Consider the following 22,553-nt stretch of genomic DNA (forward strand, 5'->3'; position numbering starts at 1 on the left):
GCTGGGCTTGGAGCGGTGCTCTCACAGCGCTCGGGTACGCCACCGAAGCTCCGCCCCTGTGCTTTTTTTTCAAAGAAGCTCGGGCCAGCGGAGCGGAATTATGATGTGGGGGACAGGGAGTTGTTGGCTATGGTTAAGGCTCTGAAGGTGTGGAGACACTGGCTTGAGGGGGCTAAGCACCCTTTCCTCATCTGGACTGACCACCGTAACCTGGAGTATATCCGATCAGCTAGGAGACTGAATCCTCGTCAGGCAAGGTGGGCCATGTATTTCACCAGATTTTGTTTTACAATCTCGTATCGACCAGGTTCCCTCAACACTAAGGCCAACGCGCTGTCCCGCCTCTATGACACTGAGGACCGGTCCATCGATCCTACTCCCATCATTCCGGCGGCTAAGCTGGTGGCACCAGTAGTATGGGAGGTGAACGCGGACATCGAGCAGGCGCTAAGGGAGGAACCTGCGCCTCCACAGTGTACGGAGGGTCGTAGGTACGTGTCGCTCGCTGTTCGTGATCAATTGATTCGATGGGCTCAGAGTCTACCCTCGTCGGGTCACCCGGGTATTTCAAGGACAGTGCAAGGTCTTAGGGGGAAGTACTGGTGGCCCACCTTGGTGAGGGATGTGCGATTCTATGTCTCCTCCTGTTCGGTGTGCGCCCAGAGTAAGGCTCCTAGGCACCTGCCACGAGGGAAGTTACAACCCCTCCCCGTTCCACAACGGCCGTGGACCCATCTATCGGTGGATTTTCTTACTGACCTTCCCCCCTCTCAGGGGAACACAATGATCCTGGTCGTTGTGGAACGGTTCTCTAAGTCCTGCCGTCTTATCCCGTCACCCGGTCTCCCTACGGCCCTGCAGACTGCGGAGGCTCTTTTCACCCATGTCTTCCGGCACTACGGGGTGCCCGAGGATATTGTTTCTGATCGGGATCCCCAGTTTACCTCCCGTGTGTGGAGGGCATTTATGGAACGTCTGGGGGTCTCGGTCAGCCTGACCTCAGGGTATCACCCGGAGAGTAATGGGCAAGTGGAGAGAGTGAACCAGGAGGTGTGTAGGTTTCTGCGGTCGTATTGCCAGGACCGGCCAGGGGAGTGGGCGAGATACATCCCCTGGGCAGAAATGGCCCAGAACTCACTAAGCCACTCCTCTACCAACGTGTCACCATTTGAGTGTGTGTTGGGGTACCAGCCGGTCCTGGCACCGAGGCATCAAAGCCAGACGGAGGCTCCTGCGGTGGAGGAGTGGGTGCAGCGCTCTAATGAGACCTGGAGGACCGTACAGGACTCATTACGCCAAGCGAGTGGACGGCAGAAGAAGAGCGCTGACCGTCACCGCAGTGAGGCCCCCGTGTTTGCACCGGGGGACAGGGTCTGGCTCTCGACCGGAAACCTGCCCCTCCGCTTGCCCTGCCGGAAGCTTTAAAGTCCTGAGGAGAATAAAAAAGGTTTGTTATCGATTATTACTTCCTTCGTATTATCGCATTAATCTATGTTGAGAGAGTTCCATCGCCTCCATCCGGATCTCCCTGCGCCTTGGCCCCCGGGTCGTCCCCGAGGCCGGCGTCGCTGCGGGAGCTGCGCTACAAGGGGGGGGGGGAGTGGTTAATGTTTTGTTGGGTTTCTCGCTGTCCTAGTATTTCACGATAGGGTACAATTTTGTTTTGTAGTTATACCTGTGTTGGGTATACTATTTTGTTCCTGTGATTTTTTTGGACATTAAAGCGTGTTTTTTCCCGCATCCTTTGCTCTCTGCGCCTGACTCCACACCCATTCACTCATTGAGCGTTACAATTGTGTGTTTAGCAGAGACGGTAATGTGAAGAATAACAAGATATGCACAAAAGTCAGATTAAGATTTTGCCCAAGATAAAGTCTATTTTTACCTGCAGTTTTTCCTCATTGAAGTCTACTACTTTCACAACTTTTAGTCTTGAAACTTTGGTTGTTTACTAAACTAATCACTCTGTTTAACAATTGCCTCACATGTGATTCCTTAAAGAGATGGGTGGGGCTAAGGCTTAAGATGGCGTGAACGATGCTCAATTGGTGTAGAGACAGAAGAGCTCTCCAGTAGGTATACCAAAACATTCAAGGGCCATTTTATCAAAAGTGTGGTTACAAGTTTATCAACTTTCAAAGCAGAATTACTTTCCCATTGTTATTCAACTGCACTGTATGATATACAATTTTCTAGCTTTAAGTCTCTACTTTTATCAAAATGTAAGAAACACCATTTCAAATTTTGCCACATAAGATCGAATCTTGGCGGTTGGTCACAAATAATATCAATACAATAAATACAACAATATTAATCAAAGCAAACACAACTCTCGCATACTGTATCACTTCCCTTAAACTCAATCTAAGCTGTTTCAATGGAGACCAAAGTATTTTCAAGGTGGCCTGAAGGCTATTCTATGAGCTGGGGGCATAAAAACTAAAGTGTCAATGGAGACCCGCGGTACCTCCAGAACCAATCAGCCAGTCCAAAGACCGGATCTGAAAATGGCTGGATCTTCAGTTAATACATGAGCTGAGGTAGTCGGGGAAGTCTCTGAAGAACTGCTTTATATAACAAAAGTAGCCAATGCTGGGCCCTTCTGGTAGTCAGAGACTCCCAGCCAACAGAACAATACAAAATGCAGTGATGTGTACTTACTTACCTCTTCTCTAGCGATATCTTTTTGGTAGGGCTCCCATGATGAATGCAACTGCTTCGGGTAATCCAAACAAAGAATCCAGGTCTAGAAAATCTAATTTGTGGTGAGTAACCACCAAAATGCTTGTCGTTTATAGGAAATAATACCAGAAACTAAGGCAAAGTATTATGCTAAAGCAAACAAAAGACTGCAAAGTTGGCTAAGGGGAACCATCATCGGCTCCATCCTGTTAAGGGCTAATCTAAATGGAAGGAGATTTACGTTTCAACTAGCTCTCACAGTCTCACGTCAGAATTAGATGTTCATCCATGTTTCTCAAACATAACATTTTGAAGTGGTTGCAAAAGTCAAATTTCAAAAGGTTAAGGTTAAGGTTAAGTTTAGGGATCAACTCTGAAATCTTAGGGTTAACCTCTAGCGACGAGCAATCCTGTATCCGGGAGCGTAATCATAGCCTCAAGCTCATTACCATAATGCAACGTTTCCTATTCATGAAAATCGCAAATTAAATGAAATAAATATATTGAAACACAAGCTTAGCCTTTTGTTAACAACACTGTCATCTCAGATTTTCAAAATATGCTTTTCAACCAAAGTTACACAAGCAATTGTGTAAGAGTATTGATAACCTAGCATAGCATTAAGCCTAGCATTCAGCAGGCAACATTTTCACAAAAACAAGAAAAGCATTAAAATAAAATAATTTACCTTTGAAGAACTTCAGATGTTTTCAATGACGAGACTCTTAGTTAGATAGCAAATGTTAATTTTTTCCAAAAAGATTATTTGTGTAGACGAAATAGCTTAGTTTTGTTCATCACGTTTGGCTAAGAAAAATACCGGAAAATGCAGTCACTTACAACGCCAAACTTTTTTCCAAATTAGCTCCATAATATCGACAGAAACATGGCAAACGTTGTTTAGAATCAATCCTCAAGGTGTTTTTCACATATCTATTCGATAATCTATCAGTGGTGGCAGCTGGCTTCTCATCAGAAACAAATGGAAAAATACTGCAGCTGGAGATTACGCAATAATTGCAACGGAGGACACCAAGCGACCACCTGGTAGATGTAGTCTCTTATGGTCAATCTTCCAATGATATGCCTACAAATACGTCACAATGCTGCAGACACCTTGGGGAAAACGTGGAAAAGGTAAGCTGACTCCTAGCTCCTCCACAGCCATATAAGGAGTCATTGGAATGAGGCGGTTTCAAAAAATGCGGCACTTCCTGATTGGATTTTTATCTGGGTTTCGCCTGTAACATCAGTTCTGTGGCACTCACAGACAATATCTCACGTCAGAGTGTTTTCTTTCCAAAGCTGTCAATTATATGCATAGTCGAGCATCTTTTCGTGACAAAATATCTTGTTTAATTAAAACGGGAACGTTTTTCATCCAAAAATTAAAAGAGCGCCCCTTATATTGAAAAAGTTATTAAGCATTAACTCCGAATGGTTAAGGTTTGGTATAGGCTTTAAACAAAAATCCCCAAAACATTTTTATTTTTACTGGATTCAATCTTGCAACCTTTGGAATCAGAGTCAGATGCTTCCATCCATATGCCATTCCTGTCCACAATGCCTTAGCAAACTGAAACCTACTTGAAGGTAACAGCACTCACTGTTGCCCCTAGTGGCCGGCTTCCACATAATCTCCCGATGTCCACAAACATGGATGGTCGAATACTGATTTGTAATCACAAATCATGGCTGTTACATTTACATTGTGTTTACATAGGCAGCTCAATTCTGATATTTTTTCCCAATTATTGGCAAAAAAGCTGATCTGATTGGTCAAGGGACCAATTAGTGGAAAAAGATCGGAATTGAACTGCCTATGTAACTGCAGCCAAAGTGACCTTGTTCTTTTAGATGTCCTCCTCCCTTGTTAAGAGTAGAGCTGGAGGCCTCGCGGGTGGCGCAGTGGTTAAGGTCACTGTACTGCAGCGCCAGCTGTGCCACCAGACACTCTGGGTTCGTGCCCAGGCTCTGTCGTAACTGGCCGCGACCATGAGGTCTGTGCGTCGCCCGGGTTAGGGAGGGGTTGGCTCTCATTGCGCACCAGCGACTCCTGTGGCAGGCCGGGCGCAGTGCGCGCCAACCAAGTTTGCCAGGTGCACGGTGTTTCCTCCGACGCGTTGGTGCGGCTGGCTTCCGGGTTGGATGCGCGCTGTGTTAAGAAGCAGTGCGGCTGAACCGGAGTCCAAGCTGAATACACACACTGACACAAACAAACAAACAGTTCCGACTTTTACTTCCTCAAGATAGTCAAGTTTGATCGTCTACTCACTCACACACTCACTCATGCAGGCAGATGCATGCGCGCGCACACACAAACATGGCCAGTCAACCCAAGACGTCACCCTAATGTAGAAATGGCTGCTGCCTGTTCTCACCCGTAATATGAACTAATTGGCCATCAGCAGCCATTGATTAATGGAGACCTGTAGAGGCAATAGAACTTAGAAGTGGTGTGTGTGTGTGTGTATGATTAATGAAGACGCTTACAGAGTGGCATTAGCCAGATAGCAAGTGTGGATATAGCAAGAAATCAGTTGAAACAAACACACACACACACCAATTATTCATCCATACTCCCTAATCTACACAGAACTCCACCTGTCATAAACATCTCTCATCACATTAGCATATTGAGCAACAGACTGAGTCTGAGGGATGGCCAAGAAACAAGCTCTCACAGTCTCACTGCAGAATTCGATGTTTGTCCATAAACGTAGGGATATGGACAGGGCTAAATTGTAATGTTTCTTACAGAATAAATATGAAAAGCATTTGGAAAATATGGGGAAATTATTAGACCAAAAGTGAGGGCACAATAATTAATATGACACAAGAATGAATCCAAACATTGCACTGTTGATGTTATGTGCATTTTACATTTACTGTACTTTTCACCATATTTGTGACTCGTTTCAGGAATCTAAACGTATGTCGGTCAATACTTCACACGAGAGCCATTTCAAAGTAATATTTTTTTTAATCAAAATGTGTTTTTTGGAACATGTGAACTTTCATGTGCCTTAATTGGGGCTAGGGGGCACAAGCAGTTCCCTAAAGGGAACACCCCCTCCCATTCACACATTAATAAATCCAATACAGCAAATGAAAGATAAACATCTTGTTAATCTACCCACCGTGTCCAATTTTTAAAATGTTTTACAGTGAAAACACAACATATGTTAGATACCACCAAATTCAAAAACACACACAGCGATTTTTCACAGTCACAAAAGCATAAATATAGATAAAATGAATCACTAACCTTTGATTATCTCCATCAGATGACACTCATAGGACATCATGTTATACATGTATTGTGTGTTTTGTTCAATAATGTGCATATATATATATATATATATATATATATATATATATATATATATATAAAAATCACAGTTTACATTGGCGCGTTAAGTGCAGTAATGTTTTGATTCCAAAACATCCGGTGATTTTGCAGAAATACTCACAATAAACATTGATAAAAGATGCAAGTGTTATTCACAGAATGAAAGATAAACGTATCCTCTATGCAACCGCTGTGTCAGATTTTTTTAAAAACTTTACGGGAAAATAATAATCTGAGAACAGCGCTCAGAACCCAAAGAAATAGCCGCCATTTTGCCGTCAACAGAAGCTACAAAAAACACTATAAATATTCACTTACCTTTGAATATCTTCATCAGAAGGCAGTTCCAGGAATCCCAGTTTGGCAATAAATGACTGATTTGTTCCATAAAGTTCCAAAAAGCCCATCATTTAGCCACTTGTTGTTAGCTTGTTCAGCCCAGCATTCAATCCTCAAAAAGCATGAGTAATTCCTCCAGACAAAAACTCAAAAAGTTCCGTTACAGGTCGTAGAAACAAGTCAAATGATGTATGCAATCCATATTTAGGATGTTTTAAACATTAATCAGCAATAAGGTTCCAACCTTAGAATTTCATTGTCTGAAGAAACGCATTGGAACGCAAGAACACTCTCTCGTGACCGCGCACAATGAGACCGAGGCTTTCTGCCAGACCACCCACTCAAAGAGCTATTATGAGCCCCTCCTTTATAGTAGAATCATACAACTAGAATCTAAAGACGGTGACATATTGTGGAAGCCCTAGGAAGTGCATGCTCATCCATATCTAAGATGGACATCAAATGGCACTGTTTTCAAAATTGAGTTCTCTCTTCCTGTTTGGATTTCTTCTCAGGTTTTTGTCTGCCATATGAGTTCTGTTATACTCACAGACATAATTCAAACAGTTTTAGAAACTTCAGAATATTTTCTATCCACCAGTAATAATAATATGCATATATTCCCATCTGGGAAAGAGTAGGAGGCAGTTTACTCTGGGCACGCCTTTCATCCAAAAGTGAAAATGCTGCCCCCTAGCCCGAACAGGTTTTAACAACAAACTTGTATGCCATCTGTAAATATGAGCCTAGTCAGTTTAGCCACAGAGCAACCTAATTGGCTGAGATAATGAGTGGGCTGGTCATGCCGAGAGATGAGTTCAGATTGGTCTGCCATATCGCACACTTCTGTATATTTGAGCTGGTTACTATGTGTAGGGAATCCTGTCTAATGTGGCATTTTTCTTCAATATATTGCTTAGTAGAACTGCATACGTGTTGCTCTCCACTTTCTAGAGGACATAGTTAAGAAATCAGTGGAGTTAAAGTATGATAGCTAAGGAGATGGAGAAAACACCTGTCTCTGGATTACATCTTCAAAATTAAGGGCAACCATGACATCTGTGACAGAGAGACGCGTCCAACCATGATGTATACAGGTAAGATAGTCTAGCTAGCAACATTTCAGATATTGCACGTTTCAAATTTTGACAAAGTTGTTTTAAATTCAAGTCAAAGTGTACTGTTAGCTAGCTAATGTTAGCTGGCTGGCTCGCTAGCAAACGTTACGTGTATGATCTTATTCGTATCTCAGAGCCATTTGCTTGGCTATTTATAGCCTAATGTTAGGTAATTAACATTGAACTTGGTTGGTTAGCTACCTTTAGATTCATGCAGGGTATTAACGTCATGAGCTGGGATTATGGTTAATTGTTTAGCTAGCTACAAATCTTAACAAAAGACTCCACTATGCAAGTATCCATTTAAATAGAATGTCACTGCGACAACTGTTGATAGACGTAGCTGGTAAATTCGCTCTATCTACTCCAAGTTCAGACCACAGGTAAGACAGTCTAGCTAGCTACATTTTCAGATATGACATATTTCTAATTTTAACATAGTCTTTTCATTTCAAGTTAAAGTGTACTGTTAGCTAACTAAAGTTAGCTGGCTGACTCGTTTGCTAATGTTACGGGTATGATGTCACACCCTGATCTGTTTCACTAGTCTTGTGCTTGTCTTCACCCCCCTCCAGGTGTCGCTCATTTTCCACATTATCCCCTGTGCATTTATACCTGTGTTTTCTATTTGTCTGTTGCCAGTTCTTCTCGTCAAGTCTACCAGTGGGTTTTCCCTGTACTCCTGTTTCTCTCTAGCCCTTGTTTTTCTGGTTTTGACCACTCTGCCTGCCCTGACCCTGGGCCTGTCTGCTGGACGTCCCCGGCGTCTACGTTCTCGAGAGAATCCGAGGTTACCTGATTTCCCCAGAGTGTCACCGAGGTCTGCCGACCGGAGCCAATTTCACTTGGCAGAGATTGGCTGTCTCCTGCCGAACGTTTAAGCAGACTTAACACCAAGAGTTTGTGGGACTACCGGTCATTATGTGTCTACTTGTCCATCAAAAGACCAAGCTCATCAGTAGGTACGAGTAATCTGGTTATCCATACAGAGAATTTTCTTTCTCCCCTCACTTGCTTTACAATACTACTCGTAGTGTCAGGGAACCATAGTGAGTCTATGCAGTTCATGCTCATTAAGTCTCCTCAGGTTCACGTGGTATTGGTGTTTTCTTAGCTCCAGCGACACAATCCCCTTATCAACTGGACTGCTGGTGCTATCATGGAATGGAGCCTGTTCTGGCATGCCCATTGCCTGAAGTCAGTGCAGCCTGCCCCAGGACATATTCCTGTGGGCTCGGAAGAAGCCTCGCACCTCTCCAACTTTCCTGTGGAGTACCAGGACCTCCGGGAGGTTTAAAGCAAGGTCTGGGCCACTTCGCTTCCTCCGCATCGACCCTATGACCCTGAATGGGCCCTGCTGTTCACCCGCTTCAACTTTACCATCTCCTGCCTCCCGGGTCCAAGAATGTTAAGCCGGAAGTGATTTCACGCCGCTATAGCCCTGCTGCTACACCCTCGGACCCTGAGACCATCCTTCCTACCTCGTGTCTGGCGGCTATACTCATCTGGGGAATAGAGAACCAGGTCCGTGAGGCGCAGTGGGGGCAGGTAACCGGATGTTTTTCCCAGATGTGACCCGCTCCCCGGTCCTGGAATGGGCTCATTCCTTCAGGCTTGCCAATATCCTCACAGTGGTGGACAGGTTTTCCAAAGCCGCCATTTCATTCCCCTCCCAGACGGTAGTCTGCCAAGGAGATGGACCAGCTCATAGTGCAGCACGTCTTCCGGATCCATTGACTTCCGGTGGACATGGTCTCCGACCGTGGTCCTCAGTTCTCGTCCTGGTTCTGGAAGGGGTTCTGCACACTCATTGGGTCGTTGGCCAGCCTATCCTCCGGGTTTCACCTCTAGTCTAACGGCCAGTCAGAGCAAGCTAATCAGGACCTGGTGACGACTCTTCGTTGCCTCGTCTCCACCAACTCCACCACCTGGAGCCAGCAACTCGTGTGGGTAGAATACGAACGCAACACTCTCCACTGCTCAGCCACTGCCTTCGCTTGCCTTTTGAGTGTTCAATGGTTTATCAGCCTCTGCTCTTCCCCGAGCAAGAGGAAGAGGTCATCATACCCGCTGCCTAGATGTTAGTCCGCCACTGTCTCCGTACCTGGAAGAGAGCCCGGTCTGCTCTTCTCAAGACCATCTCCAGGTATCAACGACAGGCGGACCACCACTGAACCCCGGCTCCCGTTATCGTCTCGGGCAGAGGGTATGGATCTTCCCCTCCGAGTGGAGTCCCACAAAATTCCCCCCGTTTTATCGGCCCTTTCCCCATCTCTAAGATCCTTAGCCCGTCTGCTGTTTGTCTTCTGTTGCCCCGCACCCTCCGTATACATCCCACTTTTCATGTATCAAGGATTAAACCTCTGTCTCACAGCCCTCTGTCTCGTCTATTCCGATTTCAGAGCACTCTCATCTGAGCAAGCTAGCCAATGTTAGCCAGTTAGCTTGGGTGCTTGACTGCCATGGTGAGGTCAGAACGCTCTGATCAACCTTACTCATTGGCCAGAGCGTCCAGTGTGCGTTCTGAACTCGAAACTATCTGAATTTACGAAATAACAATCTGACAGCACAGTTGCAGTCAACAACGCTCTGGATACCATACAAACAGCCTAACCAGCTCTGCTTGAGCGAGTAATGTTCAGTGAGCTCTTCTCCCATTTCTGTCTGGAAGTTGCTAGCAAGTTAGCCAGTTTGCTTGAGTGATTAATACAGAACGCTCAGATCAACCCTTAAAGAGATGGGTCGAGCTAAAGCTTAAGAAGGTGTGAACAAATGGGTGTAGACAAAGAAGAGCTCGCCAGTTGGTACCAAAACATTCAAAGGTAATTTTCTCAAAAGTGAGGTTACAAGTTTAAAAACTTTTAAAGCAGAATTACTTTCCAATTGTTCCTCAAATGAAGTTTATGATACACCATTTTGTACCTCTGTCTCTACTTTTATCCAATGTAAAAAACACTTTCAAATGTTGCTACATAAGACTGAATCAAGGCGGTCAGTCACTTTTGTTGATAACGAAATCAGAAAATACTCTGGATAGATTCAGTAATGATAAGAATATTCCTAGAAAATGTGGGGTATGTGTATGTCTTATTTATTTTTAAGACATTTGCAAAAATGTTAAAAAACTGTTTTCGCTTTGTCATTATAGGGTATTGTTTGTAGATTGATGAGTAAAACAATCATTTGAATCAATTTTAGAATAAGGCTGTAAAGTAACAAAATGTTGAAAAAGTCAGGGGGTCTGAATACTTTCCGAATGCACTGTATACACTAAACACGTTCCTAATATTTAGTTGCACTCCTTTTGCCCTCAGAACAGCCTCAATTCATTGGGTCATGGACATACAAGGTGTCAAAAGCGTTCCACGTGGATACTGGTCCATGTTGACTCCAATGCTTCCCACAGTTGTGTCAAGTTGGCTGGATGTCCTTTGAGTGGTGGACCATTCTTGATACACACTAGAAACTGTTGAGCATGAAAAATCTAGCAGAGTTGCAGTTCATGACACACTCAAACCAGTGCGTCTGGCACCTACTCTCATACCCTGTTCAAAGGCACATCAATATTTTGCCTTGCACATTTACCCTCGGAAGGGCACACATGCACAATCCGTGTCTCAATTGTCTCAGGTCTTAAAAATCATTTTTTGTACTTGTCTCCTCCCCATCTACACTGTGACATCAATAAGGTATTACAAGGGATTAATAAGGGATTATAACTTTCACCTGGATTCGCCTGGTCATTCTATGTCATGGAAAGAGCAGGTGTTCCTAATGTTTTGTACACTGTGTAGATGCTTCTGCATAATGACACTGCAATTCAAACATTGTTTTCCAACACCCTCAGGATCCTTCCAGCTTGTGTTGAATCATGAGTGGATCTGCATTATTCATGTTTTGTTGTAGTGGCTGTGGGTGTCAAAACCTCGGTCCCTGGACCGGCACTGGTCCCTGGAGTGTTGTTAAGCTGTCCTTCAGATGGTTAGCTGACACTGATACCAATTTAGCCAGTTCTCAAGGGTTTGTTTTAATATGAGTGGTCCTTCAAGGAGTAGAACCATAACTTGTGGTTGGTTCCCTTGTACACAAACAGATGACAAAGACGGCACTATGGGTTGTTATCATGAAGCTCAATTTATGGTAGAAAAGACAAGTGTCGTCCGGTTGGGTCGCAGACTGCAGCAGTTAAAAAAAGTCTACGAGTAACACTTGTCTTCTCTACCATAAATTGAGATTAAGTGTGCTTAGTTATATTACGAGACATATAGCCTTCGTTGGCAGAATATTTGAGATTATCTTCTATGTTAACCTTGTATAAGACCACTTTTTCCAAGGGTCTGTCTGTCTGTTTATGGTGTAGCCATCTGCTGCTGCTTGTCCTCAAAACCATTGTTAAAACCACATAACCCCACCACTCACCACTTCAAGCACCACACACACACACACAGACACAATAAATAATAAACACCCTTGAAACCAAGCTAATACAATTGTGTTGGTGTCGTATCAGTGTAAACGTCTTGACCAAATCCCCTGGTCTGCCACAACAGCAGACCTGTCTACCAGGTTCAAATGGCCCTGGAGACAGTCTTCTATGTCCACCTTAATAAAGAGCACACTTTCTATATCTACTGTTTGAGGAAAGCCTAAGTCAACTATCAAATCAAATTGCATTTGTCACATGCGTCGAAAACAACAGGTTTACTGTGAAAAGCTCACTTACAAGCCCTTAACCAACAATGCAGTTTTAAGAAAATATTTACTAAATAAACAAAAGTAAAAAATAAAAGAGCAACAATCAAATAACAATAACGAGGCTATACACAAGGAGTACCGGCACCAAGTCGATGTGCGGGGGTACAATTTAACTATGTGGGTAATGATAAGGAGTACTGGACTCTATGCAATTAAGCATGGACATTTTCATTACTGAATGGTTGGGGAGCAATTCAGAATTCACGTCTTCTCCTTCCTCTCTCTTTCCCTTCCTGTAGTTCCTCCCTCAATAGGTTCCGTTGAGTAGATATTGTAGTATAGGGCTTAAGAATCATTTTGTCGAGCAAAACTTTTTGTGGAAGGTACTATGCAGCACACAGACCCCCCTCAAGAACTCAAACTCATCAAGATACAGCAAGCTTCCTTGTGGTCCTAATTGGCGGGGGATCTGTGAAGCCAGCTTTATAGCCTATTGCCTGTCTTTTATTAAAGAATTTGAAACAATTTTGTCTGTTTGCTGCTTTTCATTAAATGATGCATAGCTGTTATTTGTGTGGCCTAAAATAAATGTGTTCACATGGGCTGAATATTATATATACACGCTATAGCATACCAAATTTAGATCAGTTATGACCACCAATACTCCACACACAGAGACGCGAACAAAGCTCTCCCTCACCCTCCATTTGGTAAAACTGAACCTAATTCTATCCTCCTGATTCATGCTTACATGAAAAAACTAAAGCAGGAAGTACCATTGACTCACTCAATACGGGAGTGGTCAGATGACGCAGATGCTAAGCTACAGGACTGTTTTGCTAGCACAGACTGAAATATGTTCCGAGATTCTTCCGATGGCATTGAGGAGTACACTACATCAGTCAATAAGTGCATCGAGGAAGTCATCCCCATAGTGATCATACGTACATACCCCAACCAGAAGCCATGGATTACAAGCAACATCCACACTGAGCTAAATTGTAGAGCTGATGCTTTCAAGGAGCAGGACTCTAACCCGGACGATTATAAGAAATCCCGCTATGTCCTCTGACGACCCATCAAACATGCAAAACGTCAATACAGGACTAAGTTTGAATCCTACTACACCGGCTCCGACGTTCGTCGGATATGACACAAGCCTACCAAATGAGCTAAATTACTTATGTGTGCTTCGAGGCAAGCAACATTGAAGCATGCATGAGAGCACCAGCTGATCCGGACGAATGTTTGATCACTCTCTCCGTAGCCGATGTGATTAAGACCTTTGAACAGGTCAACATTCAAAAGGTCTTAGGGCCAGACGGATTACGAGGATGTGTACTCTGAGCATGTGCAGACCAACTGGCAAGTGTCTTCACTGACATTTTCAACCTGCCCGTGACTGAGTCTGTACTACCACATGTTTCAAGCAGCCCACCATAGTCCCTGTGCCGAAGAACACCAAGGTAACCTTTCTAAATGACTAATAACCCGTAGCACTCACATCTGTAGCCATAAAGTGCTTTGAAAAGCTGGTCATGGCTCACATCAACACCATTATACCAGAAAACCTAGACTCAAATCAAATTCAAATCAAATGTATTTATATAGCCCTTCTTACATCCGCTGATATCTCAAAGTGCTGAACAGAAACCCAGCCTAAAACCCCAAACCGCAAGCAATGCAGGTGTAGAAGCACGGTGGCTAGGAAAAACTCCCTAGAAAGACCAAAACCTAGGAAGAAGCCTAGAGAGGAACCAGGCTATGAGGGGGGGCCAGTCATCTTCTGGCTGTGCCGGGTGGAGATTATAACAGAACATGGCCAAGATGTTCAAATGTTCATAAATGACCAGCATGGTCAAATAATTATAATCACAGTAGTTGTCGAGGGTGCAGCAAGTCAGCCCCTCAGGAGTAAATGTCAGTTGGCTTTTCATAGCCGATCATTAGGAGTATCTCTACCGCTCCTGCTGTCTCCAGAGAGTTGAAAACAGCAGGTCTGGGACAGGTAGCACGTCCGGTGAACAGGTCAGGGTTCCATAGCCGCAGGCAGAACAGTTGAAACTGGAGCAGCAGCACGACCAGGTGGACTGGGGACAGCAAGGAGTCATTATGCCAGGTAGTCCTGAGGCATGGTCCTAGGGCTCAGGTCCTCCAAGAGAAAGAAAGAAAGAGAGAAAGCGAGAATTAGAGAGAGCATACATAAATTCACACAGAGCCCACTCCAATTTGCATACCTCCCTAACAGATCCACAGATAACACAATCTTTATTGCACTCCACACTGCCCTCTCCCACATGGACAAAAGGAACACCTATGTGATATGATAATGCTATTCACTGACTGCAGCTCAGCGTTCAATACCATAGTGCCCTCAAAGCTCATCACTAAGCTAAGGACCCTGGGACTAAACACCTCCCTCTGCAACTGGTTTGTGGACTTCCTGACGGGCTGCCCCCAAGTGGTAAGGGTAGGTAACAACACATCTGCCATGCTGATCCTCAACACGGGGCCCCTCGGGGGTGCGTGCTCAGTCCCCTGCTGTACTCCCTGTTCACCAATGACTGCATGGCCAAGCACGACTCCAACACCATCATTAAGTTGCCGACGACACAACAGTGGTAGGCCTGATCACTGATAACGATGAGACAGCCTATATGGAGGTCAGAGAACTGTCAGTGTGGTGCCAGGACAAAGGAGCTGATCGTGGAAAAGGAGGGAAAAGGAGGGCTGAGCACGCCTCCATTCTCATCAACAGGGCTGTAGTGGAGCATGTTGAGAGCTTCAAGTTCCTTGGTGTCCACATCACCAACAAACTGTCATGGTCCAAATGCACCAAGACCGTCGTGAAGAGGGCATGACAATGCCTATTCCCCCTCAGGAGACTGAAAAGATTTGGCATGGGTCCGCATCACCGCCTGGTATAGCAACTGCTCAGCCTCCGACCGCAAGGCACTACAGAGGGTAATGCGTACGGGCCAGGCTTCTTGCCATCCAGGACCTCTATACCTGGCGACGTCAGAGGAAGTCCCTAAAAATTGCCAAAGACTCCAGCCACCCTAGTCATAGACTGTTCTCTCTGCTACCGCACAGGACGCGGTACCAGAGCACCAAGTCTAGGTCCAAAAGGCTTTTTAACAGCTTGTACCCCCAAGTAATAAGACTCCTGAACAGCTAATCAAATGGCTACCCGGACTATTTGCATTGACCCCCCCACCCCCCCATTTTGCAACTGCTGCTACTCTCTGTTTATTTTCTATGCATAGTCACTTTACCTCTACCTACATGTACTGTACATTACCTTAATTACCTCGTCTGACATGTGCCCCCGCACATTCACTCCTGCATATAGCCTTGTACTGTTATTTTATTTTTGCTCTTTAATTATTTGTTATTTTTCAAATGCCTTCTTTTTTTTCATTTTTATTTATTTATTGTTTACTTCAGTTTATTCAGTAAATACTTTCTTAACACTTATTATTTTCTTAACTGCATTGTTGGTTAAGGGCTTGTAAAGTAAGCATTTCACTGTAATTTCTACATCTGTTGTATTTGGCGTATAATATTTAATTTTGTTTGATTTTATTAAAGGGTTAGGCTATACTGGGCTCTCACCATCATCATCATTATCATTATTCACGTCATTCCAATACAATCAAGTCACAATTATCAGCTTTGGTATTGATGTCAGTCAGCAGGCTGTCTGAGTGATGAGACACATGGGTAGGCCTACCAACGAAAATTATCATGAAACTCTGGACCACAGAAATCCAATGTTTGTATCAAATATCTGCCTTTGCTCAATAAGTCTAATAAGTCCATTTAATACAGGCCAACATCACAAAATCAATTTGACCTGTTTCATTTAGTCTCATTATGATATGGAACATTTAGGCTATTTCAGAAGAACAGAATACCATATTTTCATATCATAAGACTATAATATTGGAATGTTGTAAAGTGCTGCCCTACACTGGCTGGCAGGGACACTCAGGTGAAGCCATTGAATTCAATTAATTACAAGGAAAGAAAGCTTTTGACCCGGTTTTTAAAATAGTATAGGCCTACATTTTTTTGCCTGTATAGTATATTTTAGAAAAACCTCCGGTGCTATGTATTGTATCACAACAGCTTTATGTCATTCTGAAAATTATTTTCTGAGTCAGCTGATGATTGTTGAAACTGGGTTCAAGTTCAATGTCCAATTTCACAGATACATGCTTATTATATTGATAGGCAAACAACACTGCTCTTAAGACAAGGAACAACACGTGTTTTATGTCACACCATTTTGGGCAAGTAAAATGTTATTAGAATGTATTAAAATCTTACATTCCTATGACGCCCAAAAGATGGTTCTAGTTTTAGGAGGTTAAAGAAGACTATTTTAGTATTTTATTATCTTAAGATTCTCACCAAGACAGGCAGACAATCCAGACAGACAAACAGTACATTAGGCTATATATTGCGCAAGAAGAGTATCGTCTATTTTAAGAGATTTAAGAGAATGAAGGCAAATGTATGCTGCTAATGAACAATAACTACATTTAATTGATAACCTTTGAAACTATCATCTTTGAACTGCCGGATCTGAATAGGTGGGTTGAATGGATAGCTTTGATAGTCCAGGAATCGAATTACAAGTTGTTCATATGCTAATAATGCAAATATTCTGCTTAAAAAGATCTTGCACTGCTACCCTTATCACTCATTATTCTTAGAGGAGGTCAGAACAAGCTGTAATGGAACCTGAATTTATCCTCTCCATAAGTGGAAATACAGTGCCTTGCGAAAGTATTCGGCCCCCTTGAACTTTGCGAACTTTTGCCACATTTCAGGCTTCAAACATAAAGATATAAAACTGTATTTTTTTGTGAAGAATCAACAACAAGTGGGACACAATCATGAAGTGGAACGACATTTATTGGATATTTCAAACTTTTTTAACAAATCAAAAACTGAAAAATTGGCAGTGCAAAATTATTCAGCCCCTTTACTTTCAGTGCAGCAAACTCTCTCCAGAAGTTCAGTGAGGATCTCTGAATGATCCAATGTTGACCTAAATGACTAATGATGATAAATACAATCCACCTGTGTGTAATCAAGTCTCCGTATAAATGCACCTGCACTGTGATAGTCTCAGAGGTCCGTTAAAAGCGCAGAGAGCATCATGAAGAACAAGGAACACACCAGGCAGGTCCGAGATACTGTTGTGAAGAAGTTTAAAGCCGGATTTGGATACAAAAAGATTTCCCAAGCTTTAAACATCCCAAGGAGCACTGTGCAAGCGATAATATTGAAATGGAAGGAGTATCAGACCACTACAAATCTACCAAGACCTGGCCGTCCCTCTAAACTTTCAGCTCATACAAGGAGAAGACTGATCAGAGATGCAGCCAAGAGGCCCTTAATCACTCTGGATGAACTGCAGAGATCTACAGCTGAGGTGGGAGACTCTGTCCATAGGACAACAATCAGTCGAATATTGCACAAATCTGGCCTTTATGGAAGAGTGGCAAGAAGAAAGCCATTTCTTAAAGATATCCATAAAAAGTGTTGTTTAAAGTTTGCCACAAGCCACCTGGGAGACACACCAAACATGTGGAAGAAGGTGCTCTGGTCAGATGAAACCAAAATTGAACTTTTTGGCAACAATGCAAAACGTTATGTTTGGCGTAAAAGCAACACAGCTCATCACCCTGAACACACCATCCCCACTGTCAAACATGGTGGTGGGAGCATCATGGTTTGGGCCTGCTTTTCTTCAGCAGGGACAGGGAAGATGGTTAAAATTGATGGGATGATGGATGGAGCCAAATACAGGACCATTCTGGAAGAAAACCTGATGGAGTCTGCAAAAGACCTGAGACTGGGACAGGGATTTGTCTTCCAACAAGACAATGATCCAAAACATAAAGCAAAATCTACAATGGAATGGTTCAAAAATAAACATATCCAGGTGTTAGAATGGCCAAGTCAAAGTCCAGACCTGAATCCAATCGAGAATCTGTGGAAAGAACTGAAAACTGCTGTTCACAAATGCTCTCCATCCAACCTCACTGAGCTCGAGCTGTTTTGCAAGGAGGAATGGGAAAAAATGTCAGTCTCTCCATGTGCAAAACTGATAGAGACATACCCCAAGCGACTTACAGCTGTAATCGCAGCAAAAGGTGGCGCTACAAAGTATTAACTTAAGGGGGCTGAATAATTTTGCACGCCCAATTTTTCAGTTTTTGATTTGTTAAAAAAGTTTGAAATATCCAATAAATGTCGTTCCACTTCATGATTGTGTCCCACTTGTTGTTGATTCTTCACAAAAAAAATACAGTTTTATATCTTTATGTTTGACGCCTGAAATGTGGCAAAAGGTCGCAAAGTTCAAGGTGGCCGAATACTTTCGCAAGGCACTGTATATCCTGGTGCATGAAGGCTACACCTACAGATGGGAACATGAAATGAGTCCTTCTGGAAGTTCACCGAATATTATGTTTTCGAATATCGAGGTCGCATAACCCTCCCTCACTGATGCGGTTATCTCCAAGTTATCTGGAGAACACAACCACATCCTGGTCAATGCTCAGATTCGTATCCGAAAGGGGATGAAGGAGAGAAGCCTAGAGACCCAGGAAGAAACCGACCAAGTTGTGTACAAATCTACACATTGCTTGCCTGCGTCTATTTGGTTAGGCTGTTTTTAGCCTTCAGACTTTATATAACCATATGAACAAATACAATAATCAGCTCATATGAACAAATGTATATAGGCTATAATATTCTGCCCATATGAACAAATGAATTTTAGGCCATAACTGAAAACAGTTTATGTAGGCTATATATGCTATACAATATTCTGCCCATATTAACGAATGTATTTACAATATTTACATCCATAATGATTTAATAAAAAGCAGTAAACATACATTGTTTCACATTGTTTAATAACAGACTCATGGACACAATCACGCAATAGTAAACATAAATAACATTGTTTCACATTATTTAATAATATCAGACGAATAAACACAATCATGCTTTCTTCACAGCTTTCCTCGCGCTTCACAGCTTCCCCGGGAAACTCGACGTATTGTAGCCTCAAGCGGACAAAATAGTACTGGAGGAAGAAGTTCGCTTCTGCTGCAGTGTTCGTGATCAAATATAACGCGTTGCGGCGGTGCTTCGTAATATAGGACTGCTCAGGTACTTCGTTCAACCGTCAAGGGAGTGGTGTAGAATCAACAGCCAGTGTATAGCGCTCTAGTGACAGACGGGGGACTCGACTTCAAACTGTTACTGTTTTCCCGGGACTCGAATCTATTCAGGGTTACCAATTGAGTAACGGTAACTCGCTCTTGAACCGAGAGACCAACGGTATCTAATTTATATCTTATGGAGTTCAGGCGAGGAGCAACCCACTAACCATGCTGCACTCATAAGCTTTTGGTGCCGTCTTTGTTTGCAGAGGAAAGTCTGCCGCTCACTTTCCTTTTTCCAGCGGAGGCGAGATTCGTATTTTATTTATTTTTTTGGCAGCCTTTCTTCTGCCTCTCTCTTTCCTTTCCCCCGACCGGCTCGCTCCCGTCGCCAACCAACTGACTGGAAGAAAGAAGCATCTTTGTTTTTACGGAGTATATACTTGCCTGCTCGATCAGCACCATGAATTCGGATATAAATGTGTACCTCGGCCGGGATAAAACGGGCATCATGCGGAAGAGAGCCCTGCTTCTCCGGAAAGGGTGTAGTTTTGAGATTAGTTCGAGGTAGGTGATGCATGGGGTAATGGGGCTCCCTTTTGGGTATACACTCGCCACCAACCGCAATCTGAAACAGGGATTTATTTGCCCTCCTGTAACATTTGAAACAGCACATGGTAGGTTTATGTTGTCATACACAAGCACGGGTAACGTGTCACTTGATATCTACCGAACCTATCTCTCCGTGGACTGCAGTTGTTGTGTTAATTGGCAGCTGACCCGGTCACCAGTGAACATATTTGCTCCCCTAAAACTCGAGGGATTAACTATGATATCAACACAGTATATTAGGCTACAGTCAATTCAGTGTTTCATGGTGCTTCAGTAAACTGCAGACCATAGGCCTATGTGTGCGCTTTTTTGTGAATTATGTGTGGCATCACGGATGTTCCTTGTGTTTAGCGGGGCATGCCGTGTTATACCCGGTCATTGAGAGGAACACATTGATTTTGTGTTATTATTTTCAATCGATTTATTGAAATTTTGTCTCCACAACCGTGCGTCCACGTTCAGACCGTTACGCATGTGTGCCTGTCGATTCTGATGGACAAAATCACTCAATACCTGGTGCATGTTTATCAATATTGCAGCAAATTAGGTTTAAAATATTACATATTAGCCTACTGCCGTGTGACTCTCTACTTGGGAGTCCACTGTTTTTCCGCTCATCAAACGTAGAGAGAATGTTCTCTTTGCTGCCAGTTTGTACCAGACTGATGGCTACATAATGTTACCGACAGTATGCCGTGCTCAGTAGTCCTATGGTACATTGTGCCTATATTGGGCATAAATGAACACAGTTGGTATTCACCCCAAGTTATGGAGAGGATTTCTGGTCATATTTATAGCCAACACTCATAAACGCTCACTTCCTGATGTCGTCGCTAGATGGCACCCATAACTCCCTCACTCACTGTCAGCCATGGCATTGATTATAAATCTGTCATGTACATTTGATTACATGGCCATTTTATCCGTCCCCCACACAGTAGACTACCACAGTAGACTACTACCTAGCCTAAGATAATCAAGTTTTGGAGGTGTACTGTATATTACTCATACGCGATTAGCTGACAGACTTGATATGGTATTTTGCAGTGGCGATTGTAGCATGTCAATCTTGGTGGGGCAAACTCCCCCAAATTTTTTAGATGCATGCCAGTAATGCCACTACACAACACAACACTAAACAATACATTAATTGGACTACATTAATTTGACATTAATTGGTGACAAACAGTGCCCACAACAGCAGTACCAACACCTTACCACTGTTACAGGCTATCAGCGGAGCCTGGTCTGGCAGCGAAACAGTTAATTCAGTCTCATTTACTGCCTTTTGAAAAAACATACCTGAAATGGCTGACTTGCTTAATCAAATGTGGTTTCCACTGACAATTGAGATGTACAACTATGGCATAAGGGGACGACGAGCGGATAAGAGGCAATCCGTAATTTTGATTAAAACATTAGTGAGCGAGCTAGGACAGACGTAGTCAATATAACTATTTCAGTCAGAACCGTAGGATAAATAAAGGTGCCATATAAGCAGACAATGAAAGCTGTTACAATATTCAATTATTACATTTCTCTAAAACAGGCTATAGGCTACATGTGCACCACCAAGTCAGAGCAGTATGCTAAGTTATGAGGGGGAAAGGGACTAAATTATTAGGGTGAGGCACATGGGCTACTAACAGTTTACTACACAACATACAGTGGGGCAAAAAAGTATTTAGTCAGCCACCAATTGTGCAAGTTCTCCCACTTCAAAAGATGAGAGAGGCCTGTAATTTTCATCATAGGTACACTTCAACTATGACAGACAAAATGAGAAAAAAAAATCCATAAAATCACATTGTAGGATTTTCAATTAATTTATTTGCTAATTATGGTGGAAAATAAGTATTTGGTCACCTACAAACAAGCAAGATTTCTGGCTCTCACAGACCTGTAACTTCTTCTTTAAGAGGCTCCTCTGTCCTCCACTCGTTACCTGTATTAATGGCACCTGTTTGAACTTGTTATCAGTATAAAAGACACCTGTCCACAACCTCAAACAGTTACACTCCAAACTCCACTATGGCCAAGACCAGAGCTGTCAAAGGACACCAGAAACAAAATTGTAGACCTGCACCAGGCTGGGAAGACTGAATCTGCAATAGGTAAGCAGCTTGGTTTGAAGAAATCAACTGTGGGAGCAATTATTAGGAAATGGAAGACACTGATAATCTCCCTCGATCTCGCCTTCCACGCAAGATCTCACCCCATGGGGTCAAAATGATCACAAGAACGGTGAGCAAAAATCCCAGAACCACACGGGGGGACCTAGTGAATGACCTGCAGAGAGCTGGGACCAAAGTAACAAAGCCTGCCATCAGTAACACACTACGCCGACAGGGACTCAAATCCTGCAGTGCCAGATGTGTCCCCCTGCTTAAGCCAGTACATGTCCAGGCCCGTCTGAAGTTTGCTAGAGAGCATTTGGATGATCCAGAATAAGATTGGGAGAATGTCATATGGTCAGATCAAACCAAAATATAACTTTTTGGTAAAAAGTCAACTCGTCATGTTTGGAGGACAAAGATTGCTGAGTTGCATCCAAAGAACACCATA

The 22,553-nt window shown here is 43.3% G+C and overlaps 1 protein-coding gene across 2 annotated transcripts in view; it reads left to right on the top strand.

Annotated features, from left to right (window-relative positions):
* The first annotated feature begins 19,839 nt into the window (after positions 1-19,839).
* The window catches only part of LOC139388521 (GTPase-activating Rap/Ran-GAP domain-like protein 3), a 174,349-nt gene continuing 171,635 nt past the window's right edge, over positions 19,840-22,553 (top strand). For both annotated transcript variants that reach the window (XM_071135222.1, XM_071135223.1), the window contains exon 1: positions 19,840-19,943. In XM_071135222.1, coding sequence (XP_070991323.1) covers positions 19,840-19,943 — 104 coding nt within the window. The remainder of the gene's footprint in view (positions 19,944-22,553) is intronic.

Source organism: Oncorhynchus clarkii, chromosome 29, assembly GCF_045791955.1.
Source record: "Oncorhynchus clarkii lewisi isolate Uvic-CL-2024 chromosome 29, UVic_Ocla_1.0, whole genome shotgun sequence".
In the NCBI taxonomy this organism is placed as follows: domain Eukaryota; kingdom Metazoa; phylum Chordata; class Actinopteri; order Salmoniformes; family Salmonidae; genus Oncorhynchus; species Oncorhynchus clarkii.